This window comes from Ranitomeya imitator, chromosome 6, assembly GCF_032444005.1.
Source record: "Ranitomeya imitator isolate aRanImi1 chromosome 6, aRanImi1.pri, whole genome shotgun sequence".
Lineage (NCBI taxonomy): Eukaryota > Metazoa > Chordata > Amphibia > Anura > Dendrobatidae > Ranitomeya > Ranitomeya imitator.
The window spans coordinates 441,781,984-441,809,174 of NC_091287.1; the positions used below are offsets into that span (position 1 = coordinate 441,781,984).

The 27,191-nt window shown below is 41.9% G+C and overlaps 2 protein-coding genes across 6 annotated transcripts in view; both read right to left on the minus strand.

The window, feature by feature from the left end:
* Positions 1–27,191, minus strand: part of ASPH (aspartate beta-hydroxylase) — a 223,983-nt gene that overhangs the window by 150,165 nt on the left and 46,627 nt on the right. For all 5 annotated transcript variants that reach the window (XM_069731394.1, XM_069731396.1, XM_069731393.1 and 2 more), the window contains one exon: positions 18,791–18,859. In XM_069731394.1, the coding sequence (XP_069587495.1) occupies positions 18,791–18,859 (69 nt within the window). The remainder of the gene's footprint in view (positions 1–18,790; positions 18,860–27,191) is intronic.
* Positions 1,330–13,018, minus strand: LOC138642286 (uncharacterized). The gene is made up of 4 exons (XM_069730366.1): positions 12,985–13,018; positions 7,275–7,319; positions 4,339–4,380; positions 1,330–1,985 (listed from the first exon to the last, which is right to left on the minus strand). Exons 1-4 carry the CDS (start codon positions 13,016–13,018, stop codon positions 1,747–1,749), a joined length of 360 nt encoding a protein of 119 aa, XP_069586467.1. The 3' UTR covers positions 1,330–1,746.

Below are 27,191 nucleotides of genomic sequence, written 5' to 3' on the forward strand. Positions count from 1 at the left end.
ACTCCGGGGGAAAAAAAGCCACGGCATTTTACAGTACCAGCACAGTGGCTGGGACTTATAGAAAGCTCCTGCCCACTGTGGTTCTCCTGTACACCCTGTAAACTCACCTGCAGTGCTTTTTTCTCCCAAGACGCAGCGTGTCAATTTCTCTTGCGGGTACGCTGAGTTCTGTACAGCCTTTCCCCATAGAATAACATTCGATGTGGAAAATAAGTAGGTAATCGATGTCTAGATCGCTGCAGCGTCGCTCAATGTGACGGTACCTTTAGTGCATTTTTGCAGAAAAAAATAGTCAAAGACGCATCTAATGTGCACCCAAGCATTTCAAATGCCTTATGGTTGATTGTCAAGCGGAACTACATTCGCCAAGTTTGTGCTTATGGTGCTCATTTCTTCCAATAATCAGCAGATTTACAAAGTAAGATCCATAGAGATGAATTCTGTAAGTATTGGTCTTTAGAATATGCACACAAATCGTGTTTTATTGCGTGAAAAAATTAGCATTTTACCGTCCGAGCAAAGTGAATGAGATTATTTTGTCTTTGCAGATTTAAAGCAGTTTGAAATCTGCAGCTTGCCAATTTTTTCAATGTTCTTCACCCATTGTAATACATGGGGGGGGGGGGGGGGGAGGTAAAGAAAATTTCACTAAAAAAAATGCACGCAAAAATACTTGTTTTCGATGAAGCATATGTTCTGCAGCAAATACTTAAAAGGAATCGGTCAGCAGTAATCTGAAGACATCATGAGATAGGGGCTGACATACAGATTTCAGAGATATGGCACTCTGGATGTGTGCGGTTTACTTATAATGAAGGTTTCATCAAATAATTAGCACTACCGGACTACAGCTCACAGACTGCTGGTCCGACCACACCTCCTCCTCTAATAAGCAGCTCACTGTCAATAAATCATGTACATAGAAAGCTCTTGTGTGGGTGGGGCAGCTTTCCGATAGACAGACCACGCCACCTCCACTGATAAGCAGCTCACTGTCAATAGATCATGTACATAGAAAGCTGTGGTGTGGGCGGGGCAGGTTTCTGATAGATAGACCACGCCTTCTCCGATAAGCAGCTCACTGTCAATGTACATAGAAAGCTATTGTGTGGGCGGGGCAGCTTTCCGATAGACAGACCACACCTTCTCCGCTGATAAGCAGCTCACTGTCAATTGATCATGTACACAGAAAACTGTGGTGCGAGCAGCTTTCTGAGCTCCGTGACATCTAAAAACGGATTGTCTCACAACTGGGTTTATAATATTTGTCCCCATGTCCAGCTGCTAAAAAAAAAAGCCTGAAGCCCAGACAAACAAGACAACACAGGGTTTAAAATATTGGTATTTATTTAAATCCCTAATCAAGAGTCAGCGCAAGCAAGAAAAGATTACACGGGTAATACCAACATCTCCATTTCATCTCGTAAATTACCAAATCAGCGACTACCACATTCAAAAGACTAGTCACAGGCCCAAAAAAAAGAAAATCAAAGGTTTGGCAAAGTGCTAAACGCACCTATACAGCACCGAAGTGCCTCACATTCATCCACACTAATTCACAGTCCTTACTGCATTTTACCGCTCATTCAGTTTTGTAGTTTGGCATTATTACTAATTCAGAGTGCTACTTAAGCAAACGGTGCAAAATGGTTCTCTGCTATTGATTAGCCAGTGCAGAACACGGACGTTTCCTTCTCAGTTGACATTTTATTTCTCAGCATCCCGTACCAGATACACAATCATCCATCATTTGTCCCCCTTTTTCTCAGTCTTTTTCCCCCTCTCTCCATTTGAGGTCCTGCCGCTTGTTGTCCTTCTTGTAGTCTCCCGGGGTTTCTCATCTTTTTTCCTCCTTGATTCATTCTTCTCATGTTTTTGTTCTTTGTCCTTAGACTCTCTGGTTGGTTTATCCTTTGGTTGTTCTCTGCCATGAGCTAGATATCTTTCTTTTACCTTTTTTAGTTGTTCTTTTATACCCTCTTTAACTTGCATCATAAACAACAAGAAAAAAAAGTAATGGACCTAGCCCTTTAATAATGAAGTAACTATAAAAGCACACAACTAGTGATGAGCGAGTACGCGTTTCTTGGGTTTTCCCCGAGCACGCTCGGGTGGTCTCCGAGTATTTGTTAGTGCTCGGAGATTTCGTTTTTGTCCACGCAGCTGCATGATTTGTGGCTACTAGACAGCTTGAATACATGTGGGGATTCCCTAACAAACAGGCAAGCCCCACATGTATCCAGGCTGTCTAGCAGTCGCAAATCATGCAGCTGCATTGACAAAAACGAAATCTCTGAGCACTCACAAATACTCGGAGACCACCCGAGCAACGAGTATACTCACTCATCACTACACACAACCCCAAATGGAGAAATAATGATTAAAAAACAAAAACACAACACTTTTCATAGTTGCAAAAAACAAAACAAAAAACTGAGCGTTTCTCCAATGATACTTCTCGCAAGAGCAACGTAATTGATAACAATATTTGCCCCATGAACAAAGCACATTTTTAATCAATAGATATTGAAACAATAAGCTTTACAATTGGATGTGTTCAATAAAATGTTCCTAAGTTGATAAAATCTTAGAAATGTGCCCCTGCTGTGTACTGTGTAATGGCTGTCTCACCATGCAGAGTTGCTCCAGTTCATGGTCGACACATACCAAAGGCCTGGGCAGAGTAGAAATCATAATGAAATGATAAGCGACTATACAGATGACACAGCAGGGGCTCAGAGCTGCAGCTTTCTGAGTTAACATATTTATCTGTCTGTTTTCTCACAGGAGTGAACATTTCTGCCATGTCTCCAGCCCTCTGGGCTCACCATAAATCAGGTCAGTGACATTAGGTCAGCAGAATCAGCAGCAGTTGGAATCCAGTGACTTGATTTATGATGTCCTCAGAAAGCTGGAAACACTCACTCCTGTGATAAAACAGGCAGATAAATGTGTTAACGCAAAAAGTTGAATCTGCGAGCTGTATACTCACTTATTATAATTGACTTATGCTTCCTCCCTTGGAAAGGAGCGGTAGCATGTGCTGGCCATGAAGCATAGCAGGTCAGCATAGCTGGACACAGCAAATAACAGTAAGAGGGCATTTACAAAGTTATGTCAGAAGAGGAACTTTTTTTTTTTTTAACACATCCAATTATTATTCTAAGATCTATTAAAGTGTAATTTGTTCGTAGGACAGCCCCTTTAAAGCGTGACATAGTAAACAGTAAAAAAAAATATATATTTAAAATTGTATTAAAATTTTGATCCCACCTCAGACATTTCTGGAACGTCCACAGCACAGATCATAAATGTCTAAAAGATGTGGGTCACACAGATGAGACTTAAATAGTCTTATAAAGTAAAAACTACGCACAACGCATGTCAAATTAAATTGCCTCTTATAACTGTATAGTTAAGGATGCGTGAAAACGTCACTCTTTTATGGTCATGATAACACTGGTTGTTCTAGATGAACTCCAAATGGGGTTGAGGCTTTCACTCACGAACCATGCAAGAAAATAATAAAAAGCTTATTTCTTACAGCCAGCGTAAGTCAAACTAATTAGCTGCTTCCATGACATGTTATATATGCATTTACAGAGCGAGTGGCCAAGACATCCAGATGGAACTACATTAAAACACACTAATGCTAGTGTCAATAAATGGGAACGTCACCAGGCTTTTACTACCCATCTGAGAGCAGTATAATGCAGGGACATAACGATCATGGTCGCATACATCGCGACCGGACCCATGTGGGTGAGGGGCCTACCGATGCCGATTCATACTTCAACTGGATGTGCGTCTGGAAATGTCCTGTAGGCGGTCCTACTCTGTGATTGACAGCCTTCTCTGCATGCACAGTCATACACGAGAAACTGTCAAACACTAATAGGAACGCTCACATGACTCCTATCCATACCAACACCAAGGATGTCAATGAAGGAACGACAGGTTTTGCAGAATCTTTTTCCACAATCCTAGAACACGTATCATTTGTATAATATGCTCAGCTTCTTCTCTACACCATGCTGTCCACACATCGGACTACAAGTGTAATGAGTCAGGTTCCCATTAAAGTATGACACAATGGCCGACCTTTGTGCCGATGAAGCTAAAGTGCGAGACTGAGGATTTAGCAATATAAAAACTCCATTTTGTTAAAAAAGGAAAAAAGTGCATAGCTATAAACAGATAATTGCAACATAAAAAGGTTATAATGAGCAAAACAAACATTATTTAGATTTTACATCTCTTTAAAACAAAGATTTGCAAAATATTTTACTCTAAAACCGACATGCACCAAACAGCAGAACCACAAAGGATGCAAAATACCTTCCGCCTTGGTTTTGGTCTTGGTTATACCTCCTGATATATCTGAGTTTAGGGTTGAATAGATTAGAATTAACAACATACTAAGAAAAAAATAAAATACAAGCAGTAAGACGGCAAAAATTACACTGCAAGGTTATGATGAACAAGTACGAATAGAAACATTTAATGCAAAAAGTCGGTGGTGGAAAGCCACTAAACAATAACCGATTGACCAGTAACACAAATGGTCTACCAGTACAAAACAAAGCGCCAGGAGCAATGGGTAAGAGCCAACGGGGACGCAGCAGATCAGAGACGCTAGTGGGGAACACTGAAAGGACATGAAGACAGAGAAAGGGGGAAATCTGACCTGGACAGCAAGAAAGTTAGACAAACTGTTCCATTTCCTATTCATTTTAATGAGAACAGGAGCTGCAGTTTATATCAAGAGTGTGGAGACGGTAAGCCAAACCACAGACTCCTCAGTATCCCCAACTCCGACCCCACAGCACTGCCTCACTACTGAGTCGGTACATAAAGTGCAGCACAGATTCATCTCCACTAAAAGCCCAGATCCTTAGGTCAGGAACAGAACAGACATTTAATAGAAGGGCTGTGCAGTCGGAGTCCATTTTGGTGGAGTAGGTATAAAGTGGACCGACTAAATTGGGTAGAGTACTTCAGTGCAGGATGTGCTGAAGGCTTTCTTACAATAATTTGGGAAAGTTATAAAATGTCCTATAATTGTCGGTTTTGTTCCTGATGTAAGGATCTCGGCTTTTAGTGGAGATGAATCTGTGGTGCACTTTATGTACCTGCTCGGTACTGACCAGTGCTGTGGGGTCAGAGTCAGAGGTTTGGTTTACCGTCTCCACAGTCCTGATTAGTAGGACATTTTATTTATAACCATCTCAAATTCTTATGAAAACATTTACAGCACATCCTGCATTGTCCTACTGTACCCAATTTATTATATATTTTAGAAGGAGTCGGAGTTGGTCCATCTTATACCAACTCCACCAAATAGGACACAGACTTCGACTCAACAGCCCTCGTTTATATGGCGCAGATTTGAAATCCGCGTTGCAGAAAGCATGAAGGAAAAAAATATGGAACGGCGATGCAGATTTAAAATCTAAGGTAAAAATCGGCTTCAGGTTTTTTTCTTGCGCCACCAATTGTCTTGTACAAAAAAAATAAAAAAATATCCACCTGTTAGCCAAACAAAAGTAAAAGAGGCCTGTGCTGGAGCCACCACCTTATAATGCAGGCAAGACCAGTTGATTAGTTGGGCGGCAATTCTTTTCGACAGATGTGAGACACCTGCACAATCCACATCCATGCAAGGCGATTGCTATACTCTACGGCTACATATATTAGCAGAACGGGGAACTTCTACTCCCTTCAGAAAGGAGTGGCTGTGCACATATGTGACCTGCGCTCCATTCACTCCTCATGGAGATACAGGGAGCTGTGCTTGATCATATACAACCCCTGGCAAAAATTATGGAATCACCGGCCTTGTAGGATGTTCATTCAATTGTTTAATTTTGTAGTAAAAAACCAGATCACAGACATGGCACAAAACTAAAGTCATTTCAAGTAGCAACTTTCTGGCTTTAAGAAACACTAAAAGAAATCAAGAACAAAAAAGGTGGCAGTCAGTAATGGATACTTTTTTAACCAAACATAGGGCAAAAAATATGGAATCACTCAATTCTGAGGAAAAAATTACGGAATCATGAAAAACAAACAAAAAAACACTCCAAAACATCCCTAGTATTTTGTTGCACCACCTCTGGCTTTTATAACAGCTTGCGGTCTTTATAAATCTCATTGGGATGGCACCAAACAAAAGTTCCAGCATCATCACCTTGCCCAATGCAGATTCGCGATTCATCACTGAATATGACTTTCATCCAGTCATCCACAGTCCCCGATTTCTTTTCCTTAGCCCATTATAACCTTGTTTTTTTTTCTGTTTAGGTGTTAATGATGGCTTTTGCTTAGCTTTTTTGTATGTAAATCCCATTTCCTTTTGGCGTTTTCTTACAGTTCGGTCACAGATGTTGACTCCAGTTTCCACCCATTCGTTCCTCATTTGTTTTGTTGTGCATTTCCTGTTTTGGAGACATATTGCTTTAAGTTTCTGGTCTTGACGCTTTGATCTCTTCCTTGGTCTACCAGTATGTTTGCCTTTAACAACCTTCCCATGTTGTTTGTATTTGGTCCAGATTTTAGACACAGCTGACTGTGGACAACCAACATCTTTTGCAACATTGCGTGATGATTTACCCTCTTTTAAGAGATTGATAATCCTCTCCTTTGTTTCAATTGACATCTCGTGTTGGAGCTATGATTCATGTCAGTCCACTTGGTGCAACAGCTCTCCAAGGTCTCCAATTTCTTTTAGTGTTTCTTAAAGCCAGAAAGTTGCTATTTGAAATGACTTTAGTGTTGTGCCATGTCTGTGATCTGCTTTTTTTCAACAAAATTAAACAACTGAATGAACATCCTCCAAGGCCTGGGATTCCATAATTTTTGCCAGGGGTTGTAGAATGAAAGGAGCGAGGTTCGGGCGCTCCATTTGCTGTACCGTTTTGTGACGGCCCTCATCCACGTAACCAACATGCACATCACGAAATTCATACAGAGTCCAAACTTACACATGAAGGTTTACACTGCAAGGATCAATAAGAAACGTGGCCCGAATAATCTCACAACACGAATCATGCACCATTAACAATTTACCCAGAGGATACCAGGGTCTGAAGATCATTCTGCAAAGATTGAGGTCTTCTATAACTATGGTAAAACTTCAGGGCGCCATGTAGCAAGTCATGGAGAGCATTTGCCCTAAAACACTATTGTCCCGGCATAGCGCTAACTCGAGCACAGCATGCAATGATTAGTATTACACTGAAACCATCTGGAGCAGTTATGGAAATCCGAAGTACCTGGTGCCTTGATGGCTTTCTCCGCTTTTGGAGACTGTGCAAATCCTGAGGTTTATAAAATAAAATGTTGTTAGAAACAAACCATAGTGGGGAAAAAAAATATGATAGAAATGGGTTAAATCCCCAAGTCCGTTGAGAGGACTGGCCTAGTCTATAAGATAAGTAGCATGTATTCGATGTTGTGACTACTCTAGTAGTCAGCGTGAACAATAGAATACTGTATTTCAATATTTTTGTGCAGTCATAAAAGAAATACAAAAACAAACACGATATATCGTTATAAGTTTTATACACACATCAAAAAATATTACATTGAAAACTGCTTTGAGTAACACTTTTTTTTTTTTATTAATATAAACCAACTCCATTGCTGAGATATTTTCAAAGTATTTGGCACTAGGGAAAAAAAAAGTTAAGTGAGTATTAATAGAGAGTGTTTACTGGTGGCGGGTACTACTTCTCCCTGTACTATGCTGACCAATCATAAGCAGGCAGCAAAAACTCAAAAGGAAAGAAGAGCGTGCATCCACCATAGCTTAGGTCTCTGAGTGTGTGAGATGTAATGATACAGCTCTGACCTCCTGGTCTAACCTCCTATATGAGTAGGTCGGGGACATAGTGCAGCTGAGTTTAGAGGTGTCATAATACACACCTTTATCTCCTCATTTCTGAGTGTGTAAGTCACACTTCTGTCTGCCCTGCAGTAAGATCAGGGCTTTCATTACATGTCACACTGGAGTAACCTGCCTGTTCTGGACTGCACGTGTGTGAGATGTAATGAGAACCTGCTCTGATCTCATTACAGAGGGATTATCATTTGAGCACAACAGACATAAAAGTGTGATACGGACACCGTGTTCTTATATCCAGACAGACAGTGTGGAGGAGAGGCATTACAGCAGAGTACAGTGCTTGGAGAGAAGGGTTTGTAATGTGGCACAGGTAAACTCAGCTGCACTGCCCCCCCATCATTACCGATTCATGTAGGAGGTTTTCCAAGAATATCAGAGCTGTATCATTACAACGCAAAACACCTAGAAACCTTGCTCTACGCTATGGTGCAAGGCAAGTTTTTTTTCCATTGAATCTTGCTGCCTGCTTTTGATTGGTCAGAATGAAGAGTACATGCCCTTAGTGAAAACTATAACATGTGGACTTTAAAAAAAAAAAAAAAAAATAACTTAACAAGCGCCAAATACTTTGATTGCTAATATCTCCGCAACAGGGTGGCGAAAAAAAGAAAAACTTTTTTTTTTATCTTGCTCTACAGCTGATAGTACATCCGGTGTCTAGTACAACATGAGAATTTGGTTAACGGTTCTCTTTCAATGTAACATCGGCACATCAGACTTGCATACTGTCTTCATTTGAAAAGCATTTCCTCCCAAAAAATCTTCTACAGATAAGTGAAAAACTGCATAAAGGACATATTTTGTTGTGTTGAAAGCCTTCAGCTATTTTCTTGCCACATTATTACACAACCGTCTGTATAGTAATGCCAACAAGGCGATAATGGAGAGAAAAGGGAACTGATGTCTTCTTATAATAAAACCTCAGACGAGTTCAATTACTCCATCTTACAGTAGATTACATCAATTTAGTGGTCAACGGTTATCCACAAGTTTCCAAAGTAAAACAACAGCACTATTAGTGCAGATTATATATAGTATTATATAAATAAATTGTATATGTACATGTATCTGTATACACACATTATATAGATATATATATATATATATATATATATATTATATATATATCTATCTATATATATATATTATATCTATCTATCTATCTATCTATCTATATATATATATATATCTCTAGATATCTATATATATTTATATATCTATCTATATATTTATCTATATATCTGCCTGTATATCTGCCTGTATATATATATATATATATATATATATATATATATATATATATATATATATATATATATATATATATATATATATATATATATATATATATATATATATATATATAAAGAGAGAGAGAGAGATACACACACATATATACTGCATTCATTATAGTGCAGATATTATATATCGGTGTAAATTATCCCCAAATATTGAGGGCGGTCGCAGAATTCAGGGGTTCTGTCCTTCATAGAAATGTGTTACCAGTGATGTGAACACAGACATGCATCTATTAGGTGCACTTATTAGATGTTATTGCACTCCATACACAGACCAGACATACAATCATGGATAACGAAAATGCATTAGTCACACAAATGACACCTCCAGAGCGCTGCAAGGAGCGATGCCGTGTATAGTCTGGTCAATGGACTTTGACAACAAAACTAGGTCCAGGGACATATCTTGCCATTACAGGGAATCTGTAAGCAGGATTTTGCTACCCGATCTGAGAGCAGCACAATACAGGGACAGATAATCCGATTCCAGCGATGTGTCACTTACTGGGCTACTTGCTGTCATGCTGATAAAATCACCGTTTCATCTGCTACAGATCTCCCAGTTCTCTGAATGTTGAGCTCTGTATGACCCCGCCAACACCAGCGATTGGCATCTTTCTCTGTACACTGTGCATAGGCAGAAAAGTGCTAATCAGTGGTGGGGGCAGGGTTATGCAGAGCTACATGGCAAGAGGTTATCAAAAATACAGCAAGCCAAATATAAATAAATAATAGATACCATATCATAGATGGCTGAGCGCACAAGAGCTGCTCTTTGTTCATGGCTTTCTGGCTAGGTTTCTAGGGCATTCCAAGAGGGGCTTCCATGGCTTATACTGTATTAGCGAATACTAGGGTTGAGCGACTTTTCTTTTTGTAGGATCGGGTCGGGTTTCACGAAACCCCACTTTTTCAAAAGTCGGGTCGAGTGAAATCGGCCGATCCTATAGAAAAGTCGGGGTCGGCCGAAACCCAATGCAGTGCATTGGGTTTCTAATGGTTCCCAGGGTCTGAAGGAGAGGAAACTCTCCTTCAGGCCCTGGGATCCATATTTAAGTGTAAAATAAAGAATCAAAATAAAAAATATTGATATACTTGACCTCGGACGCGCCCTGGTTCTCACCGGCAGCCTTCCTTCCTAAGAATCAGCGCCTGAAGGACCTTCGATGATGTCGCGGCTTGTGATTGGTCGCGTGAGCGGTCACATGGGCGTCACGCGACCAATCACAAGCCGCGACGTCATCTAAGGTCCTTCAGGCGCTCATTCTTAGGAAGGAAGGTTGCCGGTGAGAACCAGGGTGCGTCCGAGGGTGAGTATATCAATATTTTTTTTTTTAATTCTTTATTTTACACTTAAATATGAATTCCGATACCGATTCCCGATATCTTAAACATATCGGAACTCGGTATCGGAATTCCGATTCCAGATCAGAAGATCGCCGACCTCATGGCCGACCCCACACAGGGGTCGGGTCGGGTTTCATGAAACCCGACTTTGCCAAAAGTTGGCGACTTCTGAATCTGGCCGACCCGTTTCGCTCAACCCTAGCGAATACTGCTTTATGCACTTGAGCCGCTCATTTTGCAGAAATGCCCTCTGTTTAATTTTGGTCATAATTGATTGACAACAGGTCTCTTAAAGGAAACCTATCAGTCAATTCATGCTGCCCAAAGCAGGCCAGCATAAACCATAGTCAGGTTGCACGATTGATGCCAGGTATGTTTCTTTCCGAAATGCTGCAACGTGCGAAAGACCCAGCAATCAACTAGAGGAGAAAGGGAAGAAGCTGGACTGACGCGGCACCAAAGTAGTCTGTATCTGCAATTGTGAAAGCCAACTGGCAGGTTCCCTTTCTTTGTATGTTTTGACTCCCCACAAAGAGAAATGTTACCCCTTAGACACTAGTCAGAGGCCTCTCTCATACCGTCAAATCAAATCTCATGCTTTGCACTGACGAGGGGCAACACACCGAAACATGTGTCTGTAAATTGAGATTCTGATTTGGCTTTTACACTAAGTCATGTGACAAGGCTCATGAAAGAGTCGATATTGGGCTTTAAGGCTATGTTCACACGTTCCTGATTTCCCTCCTTTTTTTCAGGACTAAAAACCGCAGCTCTTTGCAGAAAACGCAGGTCCTTTTTTTGGTGCTTTTTTTGGTGCTTTTTTGGTGCGTTTTTTGATGCGTTTTTTTATGCAGTTTTCTATGCAGAGAGTCTGTGTGTTTTCTAGGAAGTTTTTTAGGTTAAAATGGCTGAAAATACCCTAACCCTACCCCTATTCTAACCTTAGTGAAAAAAAAAAAAAAAAAAAAAAAAATTCTTAATTTTTTTATTGTCCCTACCTATGGGGGTGACAAGGGGGGGGGGGGGGGGGGGGTCATTTACTATTTTTTTTTTTATTTTGATCACTGAGATATAACCTATCTCAGTGATCAAAATGCACTTTGTAACGAATCTGCCGGCCGGCAGATTCGGCGGGTGCACTGCGCATGCGCCAGCCATTTTGCAAGATGGCGGCGCCCAGGGAGAAGACGGCCGGACGGACACCGGAAGGCCGGGTAAGTATAAGGGGGGGAGATGAGGGCATGGGGGGGGGCGTTGGAGCACGGGGGGGTGGCATCGGAGCATGGGGGGGTGGGATTGGGGCACGGGGGGGCAGCCACACTGCAGCGGTTCTGCACCACAAACCGCAGAAAACCCGCAGATATTTTTTTTCATCTGCGGGTTTTACTGCGGGTTTGACCTCACAATGGAGGTCTATGGGTGCAGAACCGCTGCAGTTCCGCAAAAAGAAGTGACATGGTACTTCTTTTTTACCGTGGCTATTCAGCGCAGCTTTTTTCGCGATTTTCCGCAATGTGGGCACAGCAGTTCCTGTTTTCCATAGGGTACATTGTAATGTACCCTGCATGGAAAACAGCTGCGGACCCGCAGCGGGAAAATCGCGGCGATTCCGCATGAAAAAAAGGATGGTGTGAACATGGCCTTAGGATTACTACTTCCAAAAAGTGTCACCAGAGTTTGAGTCCTCTTCCTCTCTGAAGAGGCCATTTGTGTTACTGACACAAAGACAAATACTATTTGTTTGCACTCCCATCAAAGTTTGTATCTTCTTAATATATTCCAATCATAATATACAGCAATGTGCACTTACAATTGCTCATTTTACCTTTCTACCCAGCTAATTCTTCTGTTTTCTCTGCTCCATGTAGAAACATGAAGTCTCTTTTCCCTGCATTGATCATTCCCCTCTTCAGCTCCTGAACCAGCTGCTCCCTCCTTCCCCTGCCAGAAACTTTTGCAGTGACTCATGACTCATACAAGGAAAATTGACCTCCCGTTTCTACATAGAGCTCAGAGGTCAGTAGTCAAGTGATATCAAAGACTTAATGGAAAAGAGAAGAATTAGCTGGGTAAAAAGGCAAAATAAGCAAGTGTAAGTACACAGTGCTATACAGAATGAAGATTGCAATATAACATTGTGATGGGAGTGCTTCTTTAATAAAGATTTAAACATTTAATCAAAATTACATAAGCATTTTTGAAAACATAACCACTTATCAAGTGCAAATGGGCTCAACATATAAGCTGGTCAACTACTACGGGGGGGGGGGGGGGTTGAGAGCTGGAAAACAACAAGTTAAATACGTTGACTTTTGTCAACTAGAAAAAAAGTGAAGAGGTCCCCCACTAAGAGTATTAACAGTGGCCTTACCCATTAGGCTAAAGCTGCCCAAATAATGAGTTTCATGCATATGACAGCATCCTTATACTCACCTCCCATACTGGTCTCCCGAGGCTTGCATGACATTATTGTGCTACATGAGCCCTGCAGCCAATAACCAGCCGCTTTTGGGCTGTAGTGCTCACACCTCCACATCAGAAGGACATGAGGGCACAACAGCTCAATAGCGGCACCCGGTGCTGACATCGCTGGAACGGTGCCTGTCTGGGAGTGGGGTAGAAGGTGCTTTTATTTTACAAGGGGAAATATAGTATGTAAGAGGTTGTCCTAGTTGTGGACAACCCCATTAATACAACCAGTGATATTTTCCTAAATAAATCCCTCACGTTTTATCATATGTAGATCCTCTAAATCGGGAGCAGTTTTTCGCTTTAGATTATAATCAGACAAGGACGCTAACAAACGTGCTACTCAGAACATATTGGGAAATATTTTATTTGCATCAAAAAAATTTTTTTCCTAAATTACCAATAATTAAAACCAGTAAAACAAACGGAATCTGTTTAGTTTTACGTACGGACACACAAAAAGGATAAAAGTGATCAGGTTTTATTTGCACAGATGACAGAAGTCCCAATAGCAGGATTAAGACAGTTATACAGCCAAGCAAAAAGTATGACCTGAGAATCGTGCCATAAGTTTGCTACAGCCAAGCGAGTGCAAGGTTAGGTCTCGGGTGCTCCAGTCACAGTCACTGCAAGCTGAGGTACTCCCAGGCTGAATGGACACAAGGGACTAGTGAGGCAGATGAAGATGAGAAAAGAATTTGGGGGAACACTAATTTAGTCTGGCTGCATTTGGGGTCTTGGGATGATACAGGACATGGAATATTGCAGGCTGGGTGGAAGCATGTGGCATATGCCCAATGGACAAAGGCATTAGAAATAAAATGTCGCCGGTGCCCGCCTCCTAAGCCATGGAAGGGTCATTGTGCAAAGCTTAATGAACTTAAATTAAAAAATATGCAAAAAAAACAAAAAAAAAACAAACAAGACCTGAACTGCAGAAATCTTCACTGGGATTTAGGACCGGCCCGTACAAATAATCATTGTATTGTGTACAGGATCTGCCAAGTAGGACACTCGGCTATGTGGCCACCATATGGCTCCTTGAATCCAGACTGTCCACTATGAAGTGGGTGATCCCGTATCTTGTGGCTTTACTTATGAGAAAAACAAAACCAGAGAGAAATTAGTATCTGGTCTGTGAAGAGAGGTTATTGGTTCTGCAAATCCAGTATGACACAGGTCTTTTTTCCCTGAACCCCTTCGTTCTGTGACGTACCATCAACATCGTCTGAGGGGTCGTTCTCTTCTTCTTCTACCATTTCAAAAGGAGTCATTACGTCATAAAGAAAGGAGAGGAAGCCATAAAACCAATCAGAGCTTTCCTCAGCTAAAATATTAAGGACTTCCTCTAGAGAATCAATATTCACACTACTGCCATCTTTGGTGAGGCCTACACAAGAGTAAAAGGGGAAGAAAAAAAAAAGGAAAGAGAGGAAAGAAGAAAGAAGAGGAGCAGTTTAGTAGACAGAAGGGCCATGGAGAGCAGGGATGTGAAAATGCTTCATCCACTCACTTCTCTCAGACAATGGAGACCGGAACTATAAAAGAAAAGTGAATGACCATTTGATGTACAAAAAAAAAAACGTACAAGACAAAAAACAGCTCATGCAGATGTTTATTGGGACACAAGGGCGCACTCCATCCACCTCAACATAAAGGAGAGGTTACATGCAGACAAGGGACAGAAGGAGATCAGCAAAGAACACTAAGAATAGTACAGGGTAACTAGGTTTCACATTATCTCCTTTACACATGTTAAAGAGGTTGTCCATTACTTTAATACAGATCTTCTAACCTTAGGATAGGTCATCAATATATGATTATTAGGGGTCCGACACCTGGTACCAGTTCTAGTTGCCAGTGGAGTCCGGAAGTGCTCAATTACGAAGCTGCTCAGTCTACAGATAGTGGCAGCGGTCATGTACTGCACACCGGCCACCTATGGATCTTAATAGGGGCGCATGCGCAATACCTGGCCGCAGCCACCGATCAGATATTAATAACCTATCCTAAGGATAGACGATAAATGTTAAAAAAATGGACAACCTCTTTAATAAGCTGAATATTTTCTACCAGAGAAAGTAATGCCACATAGTAATGAGATGCCACCATTTTTAGATTAGGGGAGTTAGACTGCTGCGGCCTGCATCGGTCCAAAGAATGAAGTGAACCAGAGACTACGTAAAGTTCCCTGCGCAGAAGGTGACCAGAACCTGGTTTACTGCTAAACCAGCTCTGTAGCCTCAGCAGTCTCAGAATTTATTATTCAGATTCTTACTAATATTTTTTGGTAATACATCAACAGTTTATGTAATCGACAAATTACTTTATAGAGGTTATTCAGTAATGTAATAAAAATGGGCCCTGTCCTGCAATTCAAACTACAACCCATCTTATTCACGTGTCAGGACGGATTGCAGTCTGAAGAAACAGGTACTGAGAACTGTGTCTAAACTGAAAGAGGAGATGTATCGCAAGCACACATACTGGTTAGCTGCCAGAGAAAGACTGACAGGAAAAGAAACAATCCTTCCCCTTCACCAACTGCACATGGAGTACTGAAGAGGAGAAAAAAATCCTTTGTGTTCAAATCAGCTGAGGAGAAGATTTTTTTCTCCCATCACAGCCCTTCTCCAGCAGCTCGCTGGAATGTGTGCTTACAATTGAGCTCCTGTGTCAGTTGAGACACAGGTCTCAGGAGCTGTGATTCTTCAGACTGCAACCCACTCTGACGCGTGACGAAGACATGTTGTAATTAGAAATATGCGCAGGGGCTATTTTATTATATTCTTGGAGGACCACTTAAAGTGATTTGTATGAAGAGTTCCTAATACGTGACAAAATAAGAGCATCAAATATAGGATCAATGCTACAGATGCAACCTTTAGAAGCAGGGACTATGGTATAATATATGCATATTGGTACAAAAAAACTGCTTGAGGGACAGGAAACAGAGTCATTATAAAAAGGAGCATGCACCAACTAGGCTTAAGTCACCTAATTCTTTTTATCACATCATGAATACTCAAAATCCCAGAGTTAAAGTATAATATTTCTTTTTTAGTGATGGCACAAAACTTAGCAGGATAATAAATGATTATTACATGGGATGGAAGACCTCCCTTATAACGAGACGTTAGAAAAAAGTTGCCTCAGGTGATATAAATATATATGCATACATGTATCTGTATACGTGTCATCAATACAATGGACTGGCACATTATTTACTCCTTCCAAGGACCTTACAAAGGGCCACATCACATGGGGAGGAAAGAATTCTATTATCTAAATTGGGAAGGATTCTTTATTGTTAGAGTAGCTAGACTGTGAAATGCCTGACAGCAGGGGGTAGTAATAGCAGTTATCGTAGTCAAAAAAGGGCAGAATGCTTTTCTTATAACAAATGGCATTGTGAGTTATCAATAATTTAGCGATAATGTATAATTAATCGAGAAAAAGGTTGAAAAATGACAGTTCCATCAAGTTCAACCTATGTAATATTACCCGAAGACAAAACTCAGACTCAGTATCACATAGGATGTAATATACTGATGACATGTGTATAGGATAGGTCATTAATGTAAGAACAGTGGAGGTCTGACATACGGCACCTCCCGCTAATCAGCTGAAATCTGCTTTGGTGGCGACAGTATAAACACTCTGAATGGAGGTGCGCTCTACAGCTTCACTATGTGTAGCTGCCGCTGCTGGGTGCTAGAGAACAGCTATAACAACCAAAGCAGATTTCAGTTGATCAGTGGGGGGTATCAAATGTTGGAACCCCACCAATCTGGTATTGATGACCTATCCTTTTGGATACGTCATCACAAATGAAAAGACCAGGTAACACCTTTAACATTAAACTTAGAGGCTGATATTATCCACTAACAGGTAAAGAAAAAAAATAAAAGATAAATTTAAGCTTTAAACCATTTTATAGGACATGGCTACACATTTCCAAGTGTGATTGAACATCTAAGAGTAAATAAGGCTTTATGTACTGAGCAATATCTCCGACAGTGAATAGTGGCAGTGATGACGAGCAGCGCCTGACAATGCCAAGTAAACAGCAGAGAATACTCCCTTCTTTGTACAAAGACTGGGCAACACCAATGTTTGACTAATAATAATGCACAATAGAAGAAGTCGTCAATGTTGGAGAGCACGGAATAGGGTGGGGCAATGGAAACTACATTAACTTCGTCGTTTATCCCAGATCAGGAATTTGAAATTTAAAAAAATAAAAAAAAAGTGTATAGAATATTTAACTTTAACAGCATGAAACGAGAAAAAGAAAACTACCATAAAAAAGATTTAAAAGGGAGGTGAAAAAAAAAAAAAGATCATGTATCGTGCATGATCATCCAATGATGGCAAATACATATCAGGTAGAGTTGATTTTTGGCATACTACTTATCTGGACGAGAGAGGTTTCTTTGATAACTTCAGTTTTATTACATAAAAGGGCTTTGGTGATTCTTCACTGTAAGAGCAGTGAGATTATACAACTCTCCGCCACATGATACTGTACTGGACGATTAATTTAAAAACTTCAAGAGGACCTGGACGCCATAGAATCCAGTACCCGTAGCATTAGAAGATGGGACATTGGTCCAGGGAACCAGTCAGGAATTTTCCCCCTAATACAGAGCAAGGTTTCCCCTAATATAAGGTCAATTATCATCCGTCTCAAGGGGGTCTTGCCTTCCTCTGGATCAACATATTAGGTTATAGGTTGAACGCACTGGACTTCTGTCTAACGTAAAAACCATAAATCGGAGCAAACGTTGCAGAAACCTCATCTGCCTTGTTGTAGCATTTAACCGAGTACCCCGATTTACAGACAGACCAGGTCACGCAGAACAACCCTTTAAGACATGGACATTGTCTTTAGAGTGTGGAAAGATTATTTAAAGTGGATCTGACATCAGATTTCACAACACTAACGGCACATGTTTATAAATGTGTTAGACCAGATGAGCCTGGTGTACCCATTTAGAAAATGGAGTCCCGCCCACCCAGCCTGACTGACAACTGCAGCTGGTACTGAGATGTGGGATATATTAGCAGCAGCAGGGAGGAGGGACACTGAGGAGCCGTCAATCAGGCCGGGTCAGCCGACATTGAGTGTAAAACGTTCAAATAGAATCATACAGCCATTCTGACAAAGATTACACAAGTACATCGGCCTCATCTGGTCTAAAATGTAGATCATAATGGATGAAGTTAGACAGATCGGATTACATTTTTCATACTTCATCATTTTTATCAAAGCACCTCGCTATTCATGCTTTAATGTTCATGAAGCATGCAAAGTAAGAGACAATATGAGCAAACGTGCATGAATGATGGCTGCCGATCATCAGGCGAGATTGGAAGTGTATAATCCGGCTCATCAGAAACTATTTCATGGAACTTAAAGGAGTTTTCCAAAATTTAATATCACAAAGTCTTATAGTCCCTGGAAAGTCCCCTTTAAAGCCACCAAATAGAAATAAAGATGTAATAAAGACATAAACGAGCACATTCACACCCGTGCACAGACACAGTGGGTGGGTGGAGGTGGACATGCATGGTGTGAACAATCACCTCGGAGACACTGATCACACACACTGTAGAATCTAACTAACGAGGCTCAGGATTGGGCCCTTAACGCGGGGACGTTTTATTTTAGGACATGAGCAAACATAATAAAGGTAAAGCACATAGGAAATTGCAGAACGAGGTCTCTGCAAATCAATCTGCACAGAGCAAAGAAACATGTACTTGCCTAGCAAAACCTTGGCGTCATCCACGTCAAAATCGCCATCGCCGTCAGCATCGTAATCGCCCAGTTTTCCTATAAAAGGAAATTCAGACAGAATTATGAATTTGTATCAAAAAGTTAAAGATTACATTTATTTACAAACTTACTTATAAAAATGGTCTGCTGTAAGCATTGTTACAGAGGAGAGAGCATGGAGCCCAGTGGGTGGCAGGGTCACTTCATATTGTCACACTTATTACATGTATCGTAAAACTAATTCCCAATTATCGCTCTGCCAATACTGAAAGATAAAAGGTAGCCTAATTATTAATACCCCCTGCCCAATCTACAGGCAGCACGTAACACAATGGCTGACCCATTTCAGCCGGGTATGTGTGACTCAAACACTGGCGTTGCAGAGAAAATCCATAGGGTAGCATAGTAGCGGTCGGGGACAAGCCACACGAGAGACTAGTCGTACAGGAGCGTCCTCGGCGCAGCTGCGGCGACGGATGTGTCATGCGCCCCTATATTTAACATGGGGGGCGCATGGACATGCTTTGTCTTGCGTTTTATGACGCATGCGTCATTTTGGCGCAACTGTCAGGGCGCAGAGGACGCTGCATGACGCAGTTTTTTGTGCGCCAAAAATCATGCAAAAATGAACGCATGTGTCACAAAAAGCTGCGTTGTGCATGTGTTTTTGCATGCGTTGTTTGTTGCGTCGCCGACACTGCCCCGCACAACGCTAATGTGAACGTAGCCAAAGTATTACGACCTGGCGCTGACCAGACATCTTTCCTGAGCAAAGTTAGCGCGCTCTGCACAAGTCCTACTGATGAAGACAGCGGTCCCATTGTCTCCCATATGCTGTATATACACCTGTTCCATCGTCATGTATATACACAAAAGTCCCAGGGTATCCTATGTGCGCTATACCTCACATAAGAGAGAATGAGACTGCTGTACAGTATTCAGCTGACATCATTATATGAGCATTGATGGCGACAGGTTCCCTTTAAGTGTTGTATATCACAGCTACACTGCTCAGTACTGCTGTATAATGTCCTCCATGCAGCTATTGCTACTAAAAAAAAAATAAAGACCGCAAAGTAGGTCTTTGTAATGTGAATAGAAGACATTATAGACGCTAGTGTCTTCACACTAAATAAGAAACTGAACATTTGAGAATTGCATCAAATTTGCCTACTAGATTGTAACCCCATTGGACACTATATCTCCATTCATGCAGGTGTATCCACCAATATATGAATCCTTTAGTTTATGGTGTGGTTGCTGTCCAATAGTTTCACAGTGGCAATGTAGTCTTACTATAAAGCTCCTCAGACGTTTCGCCGTAAGCGTTTAGGGGAGGTCTTGCTTGCACAAAAAAATACCTGAAACGTAAATGTCATTTTTGACAATCCAGTAAGGATTTTACGTCACAAAAGGGACAAAATAAGTAAACGGGCTAAGAAACATAGCTGAATTCTTATTGGGACGCTAAATATAGAGAATGTTAATAAGAAGGTAAAAAAAAGTCTCCCATCAATTCCTACCATAGTCTCAGGCTTTCTTTTGACCTGAATAAATCTCATACTGCAATTAAAAGTGGTAGAACAATGTGTTTGTGTGTGAGGTTACCGGAATCCCCTCCGGCCCTGAGAACGGGGTAATGCCGAGCTTCCTCCGATTATAGTGAAGGCTTCGCATACACACCATTGCTCCATTCATTCCCTAGGGGGGCTGCCTCCATAACAGAGCGCGGTACGGCAGCTCCCAGTAGTCGAACATGTGGGAGCCGCCATACAGCACTCGGGTATAGAGGCAGCCCCCCTAGGGAATGAATGGAGCAAGGGGGTGAAGGCGAAACCTTCGCTATAGTCAGAGCAAGCTCTGCGCAGCCCCATTCTCAGGGAGGGCTGCAGGGGATTCCTGTAAGTGACCCCCCAAGTGATCACCAATTTATTCCATATCCAAACCAAAAAACTTGGCACTAACCCCTTCAGCTACTGCAAGCCAGGAGCGACAGGCAAAGTTGGCCAAATAGATTTATCTATGTTATGCACAGAATGAAGCAGACAACTTTCTTCAGAATCATTAACTTGGAAATAATTGAAGAAAACAAAGACTATTCACCCATCAATGGCCACAAACAATGACGGAGCTCTCTGCGACCCGCAATGTAAACTCAGATGCCACTGCTGGGTCTGTACAAGGGAATGCTACGTTAGAGTATGTGCACACAGAGGTTCTGGAACAGAAACTCTCCAGCTTGTCCTCAAAAAACAAGGCGCTTCTGGCTCAAAACCTCCTCAAGTGTTCACATTACTCCAAAGAAATCTGCCAAACACAAGTTTTAGTGGAAAACCAAGGTAAATGGCGTGTAACGGGGTTCTCCATTTTCAAAATGTGTATCCTGGTGCAGTTTGTAAGGGGACCCTCTGGCTTTACTCACCTTCCATGGGTCCTCCACGGAGTCTCTGCGGCCACCCCGGGGTCTGTAGTGTCAGGTCGACAGCGCTGAAGCCAATAACTGAGCTCTACCAGCTCTGCCCGGATAGATGGCACGAGCTACCAAAAGCTCACCAGTTAGAGACACCGAGGCAGCTGCGGAGAATCAGCACCCTGAGATGGAGAGTCAAGCAGAGGGTTCTTTTTCTTTTTAAAGCAATCTGTCTGAATCCAACACTTTTAAACCTTTTTAAAATCAGGGCAGGCTCTTAGAAAATAATTATTCTCTGTGAAGCCGCTCTCTTCCGATCATCATTGTGGTGCAGGGGGCAGGAATGGGCACCGCTCACTACACAGCGCACACATAACTGAAAGCCAGGTCTGCCAGATATCGTACAGCAGGCTGTCAGTCAGTGTGTGGCGAGAGCACTCGCTGTGTAGTGAGCGGTGACTATTACAGAACCCAGCACCGCTCCGACGACTGGAAGAGAGCGGCTGCAAGGAGAATAGGACTTCAATTTCCCTATACCTGGGCTCCAGTAAACCAGACGAGCAGGATTTAAAGGCTATTTACTTGCAGATTACCTCTATATCTACAGGTAAATAGATAGTGGGTGGAGACTACTACTATGTTGTCTCCCATACACAGTACACACAGGTGGAGATTCTGCTCCCCCATCACTCTCTAACATATCCTCATCTGTAGCATAAAGGGCATTATACAGTAGTATCAAGCAGTGTAGATGTACATCCAGCACTGGAGTGAGAAAACAAGACAAGGCTGCTGTGCTTGTGTCACACTCTGCAGCAAACCCCTCCTCCACCCGATCCTGTGACCTGAGCACAAAGTAACTTCATTGCTCAATAAGCTGAAGTTCTTATATCTAAGGGTAGATTTTAGCCTTATATCAACATGAATTATAAAATCAGGAAGGGGAGGGAGAAAAAGGCTTTGATAATTAAAGAGGCTTTTTCAATTTTACTACTTTATTCAACGCTTTTTGAAAATATATGGATTATCTAAAAAGAATGTGTTATTATAAACTGACAGATTTATGTTAAATGTATTCTTTCAAATTTGAAGATTTTTTTTTTTTTTTTTTTTTAAGAATTCTCCAGATCATCCTTCTTACTGGCTCTTACTTCTAGACAATTCATCAGGGCATTTACTGCTGCGTCTTCTGGCATTGACAAAATGTGAACATTGCAAGCTGATCCTGCACCACGCTCACAAGACGACCCTGCCTGCTGTTGTACAAATTTACACAAGGGTGGCAAGGGAATTTTATTTTATTTTTGTTCACCTTTTTAAAAGGTCCATAAATAAAAGGTTTGCCCAGTAGAGTACATTGCTTTGAAGAATAATAATAATAAAGAACTGCCATTTTTATAGAGATTTTACTCAATAGACCTATACAGTGGGGGAAATAAGTATTTGATCCCTTGCTGATTTTGTAAGTTTGCCCACTGACAAAGACATGAGCAGTCTATAATTTTAAGGGTAGGTTAATTTTAACATTGAGAGATAGAATATCAAAAATAAAATCCAGAAAATCACATTGCATAAATAATATAAATTTATTTCCATTTTGCAGTGAGAAATAAGTATTTGATCCGTCTGGCAAACAAGACTTAAAGGGCACCTGTCACCCCGAAAATCGCGGGTGAGGTAAGCCCACCGGCATCAGGGGCTTATCTACAGCATTCTGTAATGCTGTAGATAAGCCCCCGATGTTACCTGAAAAAGGAGAAAAAGACGTTATATTATACTCACCCAGGGGCGGTCCCGCTGCTGGTCAGGTCGGATGGGCGTCTCCGGTCCGCTGCGGCGCCTCCTATCTTCTTTCCATGATGTCCTCTTCTGAGCTTCAGCCACGGCTCCGGCGCAGGCGTACTTTGCTCTGCCCTGTTGAGGGCAGACAAAGTATTGCAGTGCGCAGGCGCCGGGCCTCTGACCTTTCCGGCGCCTGCGCACTGCAGTACTATCCTCTGCCCTCAAGAGGGCAGAGCAAAGTACGCCTGCGCCGGAGCCGTGGCTGAAGATCAGAAGAGGACGTCATGGAAAGAAGATAGGAGGCGCCGCAGCGGACCGGAGACGCCCATCCGACCTGACCAGCAGCGGGACCGCCCCTGGGTGAGTATAATATAACGTCTTTTTCTCCTTTTTCAGGTAACATCGGGGGCTTATCTACAGCATTACAGAATGCTGTAGATAAGCCCCTGATGCCGGTGGGCTTACCTCACCCGCGATTTTCGGGGTGACAGGTGCCCTTTAATGCTTCGTGGCAAAACCCTTGTTGGCAAGCACAGCAGTCAGACGTCTTTTGTAATTGATGATGAGGTTTGCGCACATGTCAGGAGGAATTTTGATCCACTCCTCTTTGCAGATCATCTCTAAATCATTAAGATTTTGAGGCTGCCGCTCGCCAACTCTGAGCTTCAACTCCCTCCATAAGTTTTCTATGGGATTAAGGTCTGGAGACTGGCTAGGCCACTCCATGAACTTAATGTGCTTCTTTTTCAGCCACTCCTTTGTTGCCTTGGCTGTATGTTTTGGGTCATTGTCATGCTGGAAGACCCAGCCACCACCCAATTTTAATGGCCCGGCGGAGGGAAGGAGGTTGTCACTCAGGATTTTATGGCTCATGGCTCCATCCATTCTCACATTGATGTGGTGAAGTAGTCCTGTGCCCTTAGCAGAGAAACACCCCAGAACATAAGGTTTTCACCTCCATGCTTGACAGCGGGGACGGTGTTCTTTGGGTCATAGGCAGCATTTCTCTTCCTCCAAACACGTTGAGTTAATGCCAAAGAGCAATTTTTGTCTCATCTGTTTTCAAACTTCAGGCAGGCTTGCACATGTGCCTTCTTGAGCAGGGGAACCTTGTGGGCACTGCAGGATTTTAAACCTTTAAGGCGTAATGTGTTATCAATTGTTTTCTTGGAGACTGTGGTCCCAGCTGTCTTGAGATCATTAATAAGTCCCCCCCCCCATGTAGATTTATTTAGGCTGATCTCTCACCTTCCTGATGATCAAACATATCCCACGAGGTGAGATTTTGCATGGTGCCCCGGATCAATGTCGATTGACAGCCATTTTGTATTTCTTCCATTTTCTTACTATTGCACCAACAGTTGTCTCCTTCTCACCCAGCGTCTTACTTATGGGTTTGTAGCCCATTCCAGCTTTGTGCAGGTCTATGATCTTGTCCCTGACATCGTTATACAGCTCTTTGGTCTTGACCATGTTGTAGAGGTTAGAGCCTGACTGATTAATTGAGTCTGTGGACAGGAGTCTTTTATAAAAGGTGACTATGTAAGACAACTGTCTTTAATGCAGGTAAGGATTAGGAGCGTCTAAATGGTCTCTAGGAGCCAGAACTCTTAATAGTTGGTAGGGGATCAAATACTTATTTCTCACTGCAAAATGCAAATAAATTTATATAATTTATACAGTGTGATTTTCTGGATTTTATTTTTGATATTCTATCTCTCAATGTTAAAATTAACCTACCCTTAACCCCTTCATGACCCAGCCTATTTTGACCTTAAAGACCTTGCCGTTTTTTGCAATTCTGACCAGTGTCCCTTTATGAGGTAATAACTCAGGAACGCTTCAACGGATCCTAGCGGTTCTGAGATTGTTTTTTCGTGACATATTGGGCTTCATGTTAGTGGTAAATTTAGGTCAATAAATTCTGCGTTTATTTGTGATAAAAACGGAAATTTGGCGAAAATTTCGCAATTTTCACATTTTGAATTTTTATTCTGTTAAACATAGTAACATAGTAACATAGTAAGGCCGAAAAAAGACATTTGTCCATCCAGTTCAGCCTATATTCCATCATAATAAATCCCCAGATCTACGTCCTTCTACAGAACCTAATTGTATGATACAATATTGTTCTGCTCCAGGAAGACATCCAGGCCTCTCTTGAACCCCTCGACTGAGTTCGCCATCACCACCTCCTCAGGCAAGCAATTCCAGATTCTCACTGCCCTAACAGTAAAGAATCCTCTTCTATGTTGGTGGAAAAACCTTCTCTCCTCCAGACGCAAAGAATGCCCCCTTGTGCCCGTCACCTTCCTTGGTATAAACAGATCCTCAGCGAGATATTTGTATTGTCCCCTTATATACTTAAACATGGTTATTAGATCGCCCCTCAGTCGTCTTTTTTCTAGACTAAATAATCCTAATTTCGCTAATCTATCTGGGTATTGTAGTTCTCCCATCCCCTTTATTAATTTTGTTGCCCTCCTTTGTACTCTCTCTAGTTCCATTATATCCTTCCTGAGCACCGGTGCCCAAAACTGGACACAGTACTCCATGTGCGGTCGTACAGAGGCAGTATAGTGCTCTCATCATGTGTATCCAGACCTCTTTTAATGCACCCCATGATCCTGTTTGCCTTGGCAGCTGCTGCCTGGCACTGGCTGCTCCAGGTAAGTTTATCATTAACTAGGATCCCCAAGTCCTTCTCCCTGTCAAATTTACCCAGTGGTTTCCCATTCAGTGTGTAATGGTGACATTGATTCCTTCTTCCCATGTGTATAAGGCAGTGGTCCCCAACTCCAGGCCTCGAGGGCCGCCAACAGTGCAGGTTTTCAGGATTTCCTTAGTATTGCACAGGGGTTGGAATCATCACCTGTGCAGATGATCACATTACCACCGATGCAATACTAAAGAAATCCTGAAAACCAGCACTGTTGGCGGCCCTCGAGGCCTGGAGTTGGGGACCCCTGGTATAAGGAATCAATGTCACCATTACACACTGAATGGGAAACCACTGGGTAAATCCCATTCAGTGTGTAATGGTGACATTGATTCCTTATACACATGGGAAGAAGGAATCAATGTCACCAGAGAGTTATGTGACACAAAATAGTTAATAAATAACATTTCCCACATGTATACTTTACATCAGCACAATTTTGGAAACAAAATTTTTTTTTGCTAGGAAGTTATAAGGGTTAAAATTTGACCAGCGATTTCTCATTTTTACAACGAAATTTACAAAACCATTTTTTTTAGGGACCACCTCACATTTGAAGTCAGTTTGAGGGGTCTATATGGCTGAAAATACCCAAAAGTGACACCATTCTAAAAAATGCACCCCTCAAGGTACTCAAAACCACATTCAAGAAGTTCATTAACCCTTCAGGTACTTCACAGCAGCAGAAGCAACATGGAAGGAAAAAAATGAACATTTAACTTTTTAGTCACACAAATTATCTTTTAGCAACAATTTTTTTATTTTCCCAATGGTAAAAGGAGAAACTGAACAACGAAAGTTGTTGTCCAATTTGTCCTGAGTACGCTGATACCTCATATGTTGGGGTAAACCACTGTTTGGGCGCACGGCAGGGCTTGGAAGGGAAGGAGCGCCATTTGACTTTTTGAATGAAAAATTGGCTCCACTCTTTAGCGGACACCATGTCACGTTTGGAGAGCCCCCGTGTGCCTAAAAATTGGAGCTCCCCCACAAGTGACCCCATTTTGGAAACTAGACGCCCCAAGGAACTTATCTAGATGCATAGTGAGCACTTTAAACCCCCAGGTGCTTCACAAATTGATCTGTAAAAATGAAAAAGTACTTTTTTTTCACAAAAAAATTCTTTTCGCCTCAATTTTTTCATTTTCACATGGGCAATAGGATAAAATGGATCATGAAATTTGTTGGGCAATTTCTCCCGAGTACGCCGATACCTCATATGTGGGGGTAAACCACTGTTTGGGCACACGGCAGGGCTCGGAAGGGAAGGCGCGCCATTTGACTTTTTGAATGGAAAATTAGCTCCAATTGTTAGCGGACACCATGTCGCGTTTGGAGAGCCCCTGTGTGCCTAAACATTGGAGCTCCCCCACAAGTGACCCCATTTTGGAAACTAGACCCCCCAAGGAACTTATCTAGATGCATATTAAATGGGTTAGTAACTGGCTTAGTGATAGAAAGCAGAGGGTGGTTATAAA